We start from the raw sequence: 12,770 nt of genomic DNA on the forward strand, positions 1-12,770 counted from the left end.
GGCCAAACATAGTTGCCTTTCCTTTCTTCATGTGCACCAGGCAGCATGGGATCCCAATGGCGTACATCACAGAAGCGGACAAGCAGGCATTGGCATTAATTAAAATTAAAAAATCATTTTTGATGCATAACGTGCACTTGGAATTTCCCCATTAACATTGTGGATTTAAATAATTCACATAAATTAAAAAACACGTGATACAATCTTATATTTAAACTTTTTTTAATTATTTCTCACTTCCTTATACTATGCAACTCCAAACGAAGATGTCCAATGTCAACACAACGTTGACACATAAAAAAGAGTGTGTTGATGCAACGTTGATTTTGATCTCCAGAACGCACACGCCCTTTCGTTTGAAACCACAAAAGCTATACAACGCTGATCTCCAAAACCAATATAATGCTGACTCTGCTGATACATGCAACACATAATTAACGTTGCACATACAAATCACATTCATATAAAATCAAGTGTATCAGATTACATGGAAATCAAAAGATATCAAGTCCAACGATGCAAAGTAAAAAAGATTTGCCATATCCACCATATCAGCATGCATCAATCAAATATAGGAAAAATATACTTTATATCCAAAGATTTACATATTTATCCTATTTTACAAAATAAAAATTTTAAATAAATATATCTTTCACCTACTACCTCCTAGGAGGTAACAAGTGATCATAAGCGTCCGATCAAAATAATGAATGGTTCATAATCATTTGAGAGTACTGCAGCGAAGCGCTTGAAAGGATTGGTATGTCCCTTGGAATTAGCGTTCCTGGCCGTAATTTTACAAAAACTCGTCGTGGAATTAGCAAAAATCATGGTCCAGTTTCCTAATCACATCCTCCGGTTTTCATAAAAAAAAATTGTATACACCAGGAATTGAATTATTTAAGATAAGCAATTAAGACTGTGCAGCTCCTAGATGACGTCCAGGAAGTTACTATCACGAGGTCCCTACACACAAGTAAGCACAAACCAAGCAGAACTCACAAGAATCACAATGCAATGCAAATAAGGGGATTCACCATTCAAAAAAAAAAAGGGGGGGGGGGGGGGGGGGGGGGGGGGGATTCATAATCAGACCAAAGTGGAGATGCAATGATTTGTTTATCTAAAGTTGGTATTCACCACCATGAATCCCACCCGAGAGTGAAGCTTAAGCTAGATCTCTTTGATCAAACACTTTCCTCAATCCACTAGCTTGGTATTTTTACTTCTGAAGCCAACAGTGGTCTCACAAACTTCCTGCAGCACACCATAGCCTCGGGTGCTTGGTGGGTGACGCAAGCCATCTACGAGGTTTCATCTCTGAGAGTAACAAACTATTCATGTGTCGTTTGATTTTTCCACGAGTTCTCAAGACTAAGAATTGCTTTCTTGTGCTCTCTTTTATTCTGTACCTCAAATTCTCTTAACCCAACCAAAGGATTTTAACTCAAACATCAGTTATATCTAGGTAGACATATATATGATTATATTCCATAAGATTATATCCTGATTGGGTACCGATCCACATAAATGCTTTGCCCGCGGCAATATATATTTGGATGCCCTAGCTGGAATTTTTAGGTTTTGGCCTACATCCCAGCTATCTAACTTCATCAATGTTCATAAAGCTAGGTGAGCTTAGCTAATAAGCATGCATAGAAAACAGAGTAGAATCTCACTTGTTTAAACATAGTAGTGTCCCTACTATCTTTCAACACAGAGTAGCTAGGCAGCATAATTCATAGCTGCATATGCATGACTTCGGTAACAACAATATTCACCCTGTTTCCTTGGCTTATAAGCCATATTTTTTTAGCCAACCAATAGTTTTTTTTTTTGTCTCACAACAAATCAGTCAACAGTACTTTCAGCCCTGACTTATCAGCCAAGTGAACAGGGCAGTTGCATCTATATCTAACTAATTGGCCACGGTTCCTAATTACTAGGGCTCCATTTCTTAACATTCGTAATTAAGGAGTAGTGGTTAAGGACAGCTATACACAGGAGTACAGGACATGGAACTGCAGAGAGATGTGAGAGATGGCTAGGAACTGGTCCTATATTAGCCTCGTTCGGCTTACCCCATATTCGGCTTGTTCGACTTCTCTTTTCAGTCGAAACAGTGTTTTTCTCTCACAACAATTCAGCCAGAACCGTGCTTTTTAGCCAGTTTCAGCCAAAATTCTGCCAGCGGGCCATTATTAGATAAGCACAGAGACATATTCTATGCCATGTTTATGTTGGGTTTGCCATCATACTCAACATCACTTGTTTTATCACTATACTAGTGATCAAATCAAGCTCACACATCTATTATATTATACAACGGCAGCATTGTTTTTCTCTCCCTTGCATGTCATCCACTAATCACTACTATTGTTTTCTCCTGGCCCCACAGACCCAGCCTCTCTCTCTCTCTGCCTCTCTGCCTACTTGTATAAATGCCCGGCACCTTCCCTCCCAAGTGAGAAGAAGAAGAAGCACTCAGCAAGAGCTTTCAAGAAGCTTGTAGTTGTGCTTGCTTTGCTCAATCTACTGAAAAACAGCAGAGAGAGATCACCATAGTCCATAACTGAGTTATTAGCAAGAAAGTGGTAGAGAGGTATGGGGGTGATGGACGAAGCAGAGCCAGTGAAGAAGACGATGATAAGAGTGAGGGAGTTTGACGTGGAGAGGGACCTCCGGGCTGTGGAGGAGCTGGAGCGTCTGTGCCAGGTCGGCCTGTCGGGCGACCAAGGCTCTGACCCTGTCGCGGACCATGATGGCGGCGGCGCAGAGAAGACGACCAAGAGCAGCAAGAAGAAGAAGAAAGGCATGTCGCTCTACGTCGAGCAGATCGGCGACCCGTTTGCCCGGGTGCGCCATGCGCCGGACAACGTCATGCTGGTAATTTTACTATACCACAGCGCATGCACCCAGCCGCCGGGCGCCATTGACGCTTCAGTCTGACCTTGCGTGCCTCCGGCATGATAGTGATGCACTGATGCTCATGAGTGTGATTGATTTGTGCAGGTTGCTGAGTACGGGGAGGAAGACGAGGTTGTCGGAGTGATCAAGGCGTGCACCAGGATGGTGAGCAGAGGGAAGAAGAAGCAAAGCCTCAGCAGCAGCTCGAAGCAGTTCGTCAAGGTGGCATGCCTTCTGGGCCTCAGGGTGTCCCCCTCCCACAGGTGATTAATAAACAACTAAACAATTAACCCGAGTTAATCACTGTGCACAAATTATCAGATGCTGACACATTGCGCGAGCAAAGCAATGCGAGCAACCACCACCACCACCACCACGTGGGGTCAGTGCGCTGACAGTCGCCTTCGTCTCCGTTGTGCAGGCGCCTCGGGGTCGCGACGGAGCTGGTCCAGCGCGCCGAGTCGTGGTGTGCGGCGTGCGGCGCGTCGTACGCCACCATGGCCACCACTGAGTCCAACGCGGCGTCGCTCGCGCTCTTCACCGGCCGCTTCGCTTACGCGCCGTTCCGGCGGCCGGTGTTCCTCGGCCACCCCGTGCACCGGCACCGGGTGCGCATCCCGCGCGCGCACCGCGTGCTGCGCCTGCCCCCGCCGCTCGCCGCAGCCGCCTACGCCACGCTGCTTCCGCCCTCGGCCGCCGACTTCCTCCCCACCGACCTCCCTGCCCTGCTCAACCACAAGCTCACCCTCGGCACATACCTCGCCATCCAGCGCGGCGGCGGCGGCCCAGACGAGGACCCGGCCCGGACGCCGTCGTTCGCGCTGCTCAGCGTCTGGGACGCCACGCGCTCCCTCCGCCTCCGCGTCGGCGGCGCGCCCACGCTCCTCCGCGCGTCCCTGGCCGCGGCGCGCGCGCTCGACCGCCACGCGCCGTGGCTGCAGGTACCCTCCGTCCCCGACATCTTCCGCCCGTTCGGGACCTACCTCATGTACGGCCTCCGCATGTCCGGACCGGAGGGCCCGGCGCTCCTCCGCTCGCTCTGCCGGCACGCGCACAACGTCGCGCGCAAGAACCCCGCGTGCGCCGTCCTGGCGGCCGACCTCGGGCCTGACGACCCGGCCAAGGCCGTGGTGCCGCACTGGCCCAAGTTCTCGTGCGACGAGGACGTCTGGTGTATCAAGAAGCTCGGTGCTTCCACCGCCAGCGACAATGCTGGCAGCGACGACGATGACTGGATGACGTCGCCGCCGCCCAGCGTCCTGTTCGTGGACCCCCGGGAGTTCTGACGTTGGCCCAATGCGAACAAGTTTTGATTTTTGATGAAGACCCTGTAAAAACATTATACATGGACATGATGTTGCAAGTCGATACAAAAATTGGATTGTGTCTTGCAGCTTGCACTTGCACCCCAAGTATGATTGGTTCTGAAACTCTGAACTTCTGGAGAGCAGTCGGTGGTCATTTTCTAAGTGAACTGGTCATCTATCTATCTCTCGAAGATGCATTCAAGGGCCAGAACACTGGATATGCTGCACTTGGGGTCTCTTGTATAGCAATGAATCATAGCTCATTCTAGCACAGTTATTCAATCAAATTTCAAAGTGAATACAGTTTATTTGTTTATAGTTTAGCATCGACCACGCAACCAGCGTGAATTTGAGTGATGATGACGACTAAAAAAGGGAGTTGGCGGGAGAAGCCACAGATTGCAGCTCCGATTTCTACATAAAAAACGGCTCATGCTCCTCTCGCATGCACACACACAAAAAAAGAAATATATATATATATATATATATATATATATATATATATATATATATATATATATATATAATAAACTCCTCCTAAGGTATTTGGTACGGCTCCTCCGTTGAAGCTGTTGTTGGAGCTAGAGCCAGAGCCATACCAAACATACCCGTTACGATCAATAGTTCCCTTGAATAATTTATAAGGTCCATATCACTGACCATCGAACAAATGTAAATCAAGGTATTGAAGCTTTGAAAGAAGTCTTCTACTTACTATATCTTGTAGTAATCTCTTGTTTCCACAAGATCACATCTGGCACAAATCTTAGATCAAATCTCTGAATGTTGAAAATGAAAGGCTTTTCTATGCAGCAACTTGATGGGTCCAGCTGAATGCAGCTCACAAAGGAAAGTGCTGATTTCGAGATAATGTCACAACCAACCCCAGATAGCATATAAAGGGGCTCGAATACTAATTGCGTTTTACCCAATTGCAGAGCGCAGACAGTGCGTATCTTCTTCAAGGCACTGAATTTTAAATCTAACATTGTCGGTTTTTTTAAAACTAACATTTTTTGCCGCGCCTATTGCCCTGTTGTGGCCAAATGCCTGTACCGCGCCATGCATGGCGGCGCGGCAAAGGGCTGACGTGGCGACGACCAGAAACGCTGACCGCTGATGTGGCAGGGCTCTGCCGCGCCACCAATCTTGGCGCGGCAGTGCCGCGCCCTGATCCATGGCGCGGCAGAGCCGGGTATAACCCCGCGACCAGTCCCGCTGCCCGAGCAGCAAGGCCGCCTAGGCATCGCTCCCGCGCTCGCCCGTCGCCAAGCACGTCGGCCACCGCGCCACGAACGGCGACAGCCCGGCCCTCCATTGCCGCCTCCCTCCCTCCTCGTCCTAGTTCAAGGTAATGACGCACAATTTAATTTCGTTTGAATGGTGGATAGGATATTATGAATGAGAGTTAAGGTTAGTAGGAAAATTATATTTGAAAACTATGGTGAAGATATTAGTTTGATTTTGTCAATGTTAAGGTTAATTATTTAGTTAGAAGTATGTTTGCCATGTATATTTTTGTTGCTATAATTGTTGTTTATAAAATTTTAGTTGCATTGCAAATGATTACATTTTACATTAATTTGCCTTGTTTTGATTGATGTTTAATTTGAACCATTTTATTATATGGAAAACATGTTTCGGGAGCAGTTATGACGAAAACGGGGTCGTCTTAAAGAAATGTATCCCGACGAGTCTAACAAAGATGCCCCCGTCCCTCCTGAACTCCCTGTCCCTAATTGTGACTGTGGTCGTCCGGCCGATGTGTTTCAATCGAGGCATCCAGACACAGCGGCTCGTTGCTTCTACACGTGCAGTCGTTTTAATGTAAGTAATTGTTTCCACTATCTTTTTCTTCTTCATTTGTATTACTAGATTACTAATATTTTATTGAATTTTTGTTGTGTAGAACCATGAGAGGTGTTTTTTCTTTCAGTGGATCGACGGTGCAGACAAGTTTGACCCCAGGTACCTCCTTTTCGACGATCGGTGGAGAGGGCGACATCCACGAGAGCACTTCGAGTGGTGGGTTCCACCTCCCCCTAACCCCCCTCCAATGACGGCTAAGGAGAAGCACTTAGCCGTAGTTAGACGACTCGAGGAACCTCCTCTGTGCCATTGCGGAGACCGAGCCATGATAAATCCTGACAATACGTTGGAGTTTATGTGTCCAAACAAGCATAAAATAAGTGCAAAGTGTATTTGTTGAAATATTGAGCTATATGTGTCATGTACTAATGTCACGTTATTTAGGTGTATTCAATGGCGAAGTGTCGTTTCAAGGAGTGGTTGTATGGTTCTAAGAACAAATGGCTTGAAGAACCTCCAAAAGCAAAACAAAAGAAGAAAGAAAAGTTAATTTACAAAGCAGCACCAGTCAAGTGCGAATGTGGTATTAAATCCAATTACGGTCTAGTCTATTCAGAGCTTGAAATAGGTCATTATTGGGGCCATATGATTGACTATGATGAGGTTGGTTATTTTTGTGGTAACCATAAAATCGTATTTTGTTTATTTTGCTAAGGCATATATGATATAATATATCGTTTGAACAGAGCACAAGAAAATGCAGGTGAGAATATTATGATGGTCAAGCTAAGTTCTTGGATGAACTGAAGAGGAAGCAAATAATTGCACGGAAGAGTGGATATGGACCTGACTACGTCAACCTTTTCGTTAAACATCACAAAGACAAGATGTGTGAGTTTGCTAGACAACGCGGTATTTGTAACCCGATCGACGTTGGGCTTGTCAAATGGGGATTGGAGAGACGGGTGGCATTAGAGGAGGAGAGGGCAAGGAAGGAGGCAAGGGAGGAGACAAGAGTACAGATGCAGGTCTTGAACGAGCATGTTGTTTCATTATGTGCCAGTGAGTGCTTGAAAGCCTTTTTTTCGTTGTCTAATTTTAAATGTAATATAATCGCGTTGCTAACTGATTGCATTTTATACATAAAGAGATTGGATGCAGCGAGGACCATACTGCAGAGGTGGCCCGTGCAATGTACGAGGAAAAGAAGCTAGATGAGCACAAAAAGCGAGCTGGTCGCACCGTTGAATCACTGATTGTGTTGTCTGATGAGGGGGACGAGGATGAGGACAACACTGCCAGACTCAGCGAGCTCATCGCTCTAGCAGAGGCGGGCTTGTAGACGGATGAGGCTGAAGATGACACTGCTAGACTGAGTGAGCTCATCGCTCTAGCAGAGGCGGGCTTGCAAGCGGAGGAGGCTAAGGACGACACTGCCAGACTGAGCGAGCTCATCGCTCTAGAAGAGGCGGGCTTGCAAGCGGAGGAGGATGACGATGCATTCTTCACTCAGGCCGCAGAGGCCGTAGATGAAGCGAAGGCCGCTTACTACAGGCAAAAGGCAGATCAGGGCAATGCAGGTGACCCTAGCCACAGCAACAAGGTTGTAGTTGAGGATTGGTACTCGGACGACGAGTTGCTTACTCACTATGTTTCTGACTGAGGGTTTTTGATTGCGCCGTCTGTTAGTTTCATGCTTTATTAATGATCAATGTAGCTATATAGTAGAAATTCTATTGTGTTGTCTTATATCCCATTTGAACTACTGATGTATTGTACCCATGTATCATGTACTCGAATTACCCATGATCGATCTTAGTTTATCACATTTGTTTGTATCATGCGTTCAAAATTTCTAAAATAAACGTAATCATTTGCCGCGCCATAGCCCAGGTTCCGGTGCTCCATAGGCATGGTTGTGCCGCGCCAGAGCCCACGGCTCTCTGTGCCGCGCCATAGTACATGGTGCGTCAGTGACGCGCCATAGACCACGGCATGGCAGTGATGCGGACAGACAACGGTTAGCTACAATTGAGTTGTTGTCAGTGCTGTACAAAACTACAAGCGCAGTACAAAATGAATATGAAGCAAATAAATGGACGACAAGTTGTCACATAATATTTTGATTGGTTTATGAGTCTACAAGTTTTCGACAACAATATTCGTTCGACATAAGTTCGACGTAATGAACTAAGTCCCACGAATGTAAGGATCTCTTGAATGCCTCTTGGAAACCTCATCGTCCGGTAGAAGAAGGGGGTCGTCGTACTCCACATCAAGAAGGGGGTACAGCTGGTGTGGCATGGGAGGGGCCATCCTGTTACAAAATGATAAACAAAGGGTTAGAGTATTCAAATTAACAATTTTCAGATTAATATTATGTAGCATTGCAAAATTTGAACTACTTGTTATGCAATACGAACACAATATGAAATCACCTGCTGTCTTCTATGCTGGCTAGCCTTGTGGCCAGATTATTTGTAAACAGAGCAAAGATTCCTACCACGGGTCTCGTTGAAGTCTCCCCCGCCGTACATGTCTTCGTCGTACCCTCTCATAGCGTCCATGTCCCCCTTTAGTCATTTCTTCTTCCTCCTACTCTTCCCTACCTTCATTAGATCCGGATGCGGCACGTAGTCATAACCATTATAAGGCGGCCACTGTGTTGGGTCATGGTATGGCTCGAAGCTCATCTCCCAAATACTAACGGTGTTCGAATGAAGATACAAGGGTGACATATATGGCAGATCCTTATAGTCGTAACCGCGAACCCTGCAGGCCTTGATCATATGAGAGCATGGGGCATGCATGATGTGAGGGACGTTGCAACTGTACTCTACCTTTTCAAGATCAACTTGGTAGTTTCGTCCACCATAATGTTCGCCGCCTAAGCTTGTGCCACCCTTGCCCCGTACACTAAAGATATGGCGGCGGGATCCATACGGCTCGGCGGTGTGCTGCTTGGCCAATTCCTCGGCCTCCTTCAAATGTTTAGCTCCAGCCTTTCCAAAATGCCCCTGCTCAGCTATATTTCTCTGTGTAAGTTCCCACCTCTTCACAAAATATTCGTTGCACTTATAAAAGGAGAACTCAATAATTCTAGACACAGGCAATGATCGAACTCCGATGAATACACGGTTGAAGGACTCCGAGGAGTTAGTGGTCATGATGCCATACCTGAAACCCCCCTCGTCATATGCCAACGCCCACTGAGCCTTCTATTCCATTTGGGCCTCTAACCAGGCCTTTCCTGCTGCATTTACCATCTTATCTAGTTCTTTCTTTGTCTCCTTGAACTGGTGCTCTGTACGTACACAACATAGAGCTTTTATCTTGTCACATACCTCCTGCTTCCATTGATGCTGCCAGAAATTAGCGGCAAAATGTCTCATGCACCATCTATGTACTAGAGGTGGGAACCCATCTATATGCTCAGCTGTAGCATTAAGAATCCCTACGTGACGGTCGGAGATCAAACATATAGTGCAAGTTGAACCAAGCACTTGCACACGTAGAAGTCGCATGAACCATGACCACGATTCATTGTTCTCTCCCTCTGCCAAAGCAAAAGCCATGGGTACTATCTGGTCCTCAGGATCAACAATAGCAGTCATCATCAAGGTGCCCCTGTACTTTCCTGTCAGGAAAGTGCCATCAACAAGTACGACTGGCTGACAAAACTAGAATGCATGTTCCGTTTACGCGAACGACCAGAACACACAATAGAGGACATGCCTCAATGGGTCCCAAAAAAACATCCCTCCGGTGTCCACAAACCATTTTCAAGCCAGGGTTGTAATAATGCATTGCACATAAGATGCGGGGCACCCTGTTGTACGCTTCCTCCCAAGTACCCCATCGAATCACCAGAGTAAATTGCTTAGCACGCCAAGCCTTTCCGTACGTCACATCGTACCTAACGAATCTAGATATGGACTGTTGTAAAGAAGACACCGAGATGTCGTTATTGTCATCAACGAACCCCAATATACGATGGGCAAGGTAACGTGCAGTGAGCTGATGATGATTTTTCTTTCCCCTATTGTCTAGGCAAGTGTGGGGTTTAACAACTTTAGTTATCCTCCACTTTCCATCACTCTGTCTCCTTCATGCATTTAACCTCCATAGACAACCGTTTTTGCATATCAAGTGATACCTGAACTCCTGGTCCGAATTAGTGACGGTGTACGGTCTATGGTGGTACACAGTATAGTCCTGAAGGAAGAGTTTCATCTCTGATATTGTGTTGAATATCATCCCCTTCCTAATGGTTTCTTTCTCATAGTTATACAATGAATTCCTACACAGCTGGAGACCGGTATCACAAACTGCCATATCCGTCATGCTGACATTCCTATAGTTCAGAACGCCCCTGAAAGGTACGTTCTTGGACCTTAGTTGCTCAAGCTCAGTCGCTGTGTAAGGTGATGGTGGAACATACTACTGCGCTTCACTAATTCTGGCCCATGAATCATAGGGGATATCATCTGCAGCCAAATCTGTGACTAATCTACTCTGAACATGGACACCTTGCAAAACCTCAGTTGGTACTGGTAATGGCATAGTATGAACCGGTACTGGCATAGCATCAGCCGGTGTTGCCATAGCATCTGGTCATCATCAGAATCGTCTGAATCACTGCTAAGTACATCACCGATCCTGTCCTCCTCCTGCTCCTCCTCTTCCCGTTCGAACTCATTCACATCGAAGTCATTGCTTATACAGCCTACTGCAGTTGAATGAAACTGATCCTGCGTCAACTGACCGTCCAAATCCATGTTATCCTGAGTTGCTTCCCCTTCGACCCTAAATTCTTGTTCATTGCCTCTGAAACCATCAATGGATGGGTCGTCCTGAACACCATGCATCATGTACCCATTCTCCACCACCACCTCAGCCATGGGCACATTGGAACCTTGGAGAACCCTAGTGTAGCAGGACCAGTGAGTAGGGTCGCGCAAGGGCATGAGGACATAGTGTGCCCTAGTCTTCCCAGTATCAAACCTCCCCTTCAGTGTGAAATCACTGCCAAACTTTGTATTCAAATGGACACAAAGGTCGTTGAAGCTAGGAGGTTCATCAAACCATTTCAATTCTTCTTCCATATCCTCAAACATACCATCTTCTTTCCTAACACTTTCTCCGTACAAAACTCTAACACAACAATCCATCTGCAAAAGCATTTAAAAAAACTTCATCAAGTCGTCGAAAGTATTTCGTCCACTATAACTATACTAACTAATCACATATTAACATCTATACAAGGCTAACTATAACAACTAATTAGACTAAATCCAATGTACAACTAGAGTCAATAACTGTACTAACTAAACTACCTAACTTTACTACATATACTAACTTATTATATTATGTATACTAACTAAACTAACTAACTTTACTAACTATACTTTAATAATTTTACTAACTTTATTAACTATGCTAACTATATTGGTGGAGTACCTCACTGCAGTGCGCAAGACCGGGCCGGGAGGCGCGGGCGTAGGCCTAGGCGGGCAGCCGCCGTGCGTGACCGGAGGTTCTGGCCGGAGGGGGAGGTGCGCCGGCGAGCGGGCGCAGCAGCCGCACCGGGGGGCCGACGGCCTGGCCGCCTGGCTGGCGCGGGCGGGCGGACGCGGCTGGCTTGCTGGCGCGGGCGGGCTGGCTGGCGTGGGCGGACGCGGCCGCGGCGGACGGCGTGCTTGGCGGCCAGGCTGCCTTGCTGCGCTACTCGGGGAACGGCGACTGCTCGGGCATGCGGGCCGCGGCGGAGGTTATACCCGGCTCTGCCGCACCACGAATCAGGGCGTGGCACTGCCGCGCCAAGATCGGTGGCGCGGCAGAGTCCTGCCACGTCAGCGGTCAGCGCTTCTGGTCGCCGCCACGTCAGCCCTCTGTCGCGCCACCATGCACGACGCGGCACAGGCATTTGGCCACGCCAAGGCAATAGGCGACAGTGTTAGATTTAAAATTTGTTTCGAAAAAGTGTTAAAATTAAAAAAAAAATCGCCACGGCCAGGCCCTACGTGAAATTTATACTAGGACTTACGTTCTGGGCCCTCTCTTAATCAGAATAGAAACAGCTAAGAAACAAACGAAGCAATTTTATCCTTGTACTACCTCAGTATCCTTAGGATCTCCAAAACCTGAAACAGAAACGTTGGACATTATGATATACGTAGCAATCAAATTATTTGTTTGGTGAAAAGTAACAAATATGTTTTTTTATAAAGAAGTAAAAAATATGTACAGAGGGCAAAAATACATGAAATTGCAAAATAGTGCAATTTGCAAGTGACACTGGAAACCAATACGTCTTGGAGTTTGATTCTGAAATGCATTTTCCTACTGGGACAATAAGAATGACATGCAGCTATCAATGCCAACTTACATGTATCCGCTGTTCATTTTCCAACAGAACAAAACTGAAGACATTCTATGTGCACCGAGAAAAAGTTCAATTGTTTATGTCATACATCTGCTCTGTAAATTTTCAAACTATGAACAGAACATTCCTTGCATTTCTCTTGGTCTAAAGAACCTCACTAGATAGGAGGCCACAAATTAAAGACAGAAGCATATCTGTTGCTGGCTGTCATGTGCAGATTGAGAATAAATATGCGAGTTGGCCCATCTAAATAAAGAGTGTAATGTGGACAAGAATATGCATAAGCAGTCCAATCTGCTCAAAAGACACTATGCAACTATATCTGACAAGAACTGCAATTGGACAAGGATAAGCAAAATATC

At 46.4% G+C, this 12,770-nt stretch overlaps 1 protein-coding gene across 1 annotated transcript; it reads left to right on the forward strand.

Annotated features, from left to right (window-relative positions):
- Window positions 1-2,496: 2,496 nt before the first annotated feature.
- On the forward strand, window positions 2,497-4,440 carry LOC136462832 (acetyl transferase GW6a-like). Its single transcript, XM_066461881.1, has 3 exons — window positions 2,497-2,886; window positions 3,013-3,170; window positions 3,329-4,440. The coding sequence occupies exons 1-3, from the start codon at window positions 2,605-2,607 to the stop codon at window positions 4,191-4,193; spliced, it is 1,305 nt and encodes a 434-aa protein (XP_066317978.1). The 5' UTR covers window positions 2,497-2,604; the 3' UTR covers window positions 4,194-4,440.
- Window positions 4,441-12,770: the final 8,330 nt, after the last annotated feature.

Source organism: Miscanthus floridulus, chromosome 7 (assembly GCF_019320115.1).
Source record: "Miscanthus floridulus cultivar M001 chromosome 7, ASM1932011v1, whole genome shotgun sequence".
NCBI classification, from domain to species: domain Eukaryota; kingdom Viridiplantae; phylum Streptophyta; class Magnoliopsida; order Poales; family Poaceae; genus Miscanthus; species Miscanthus floridulus.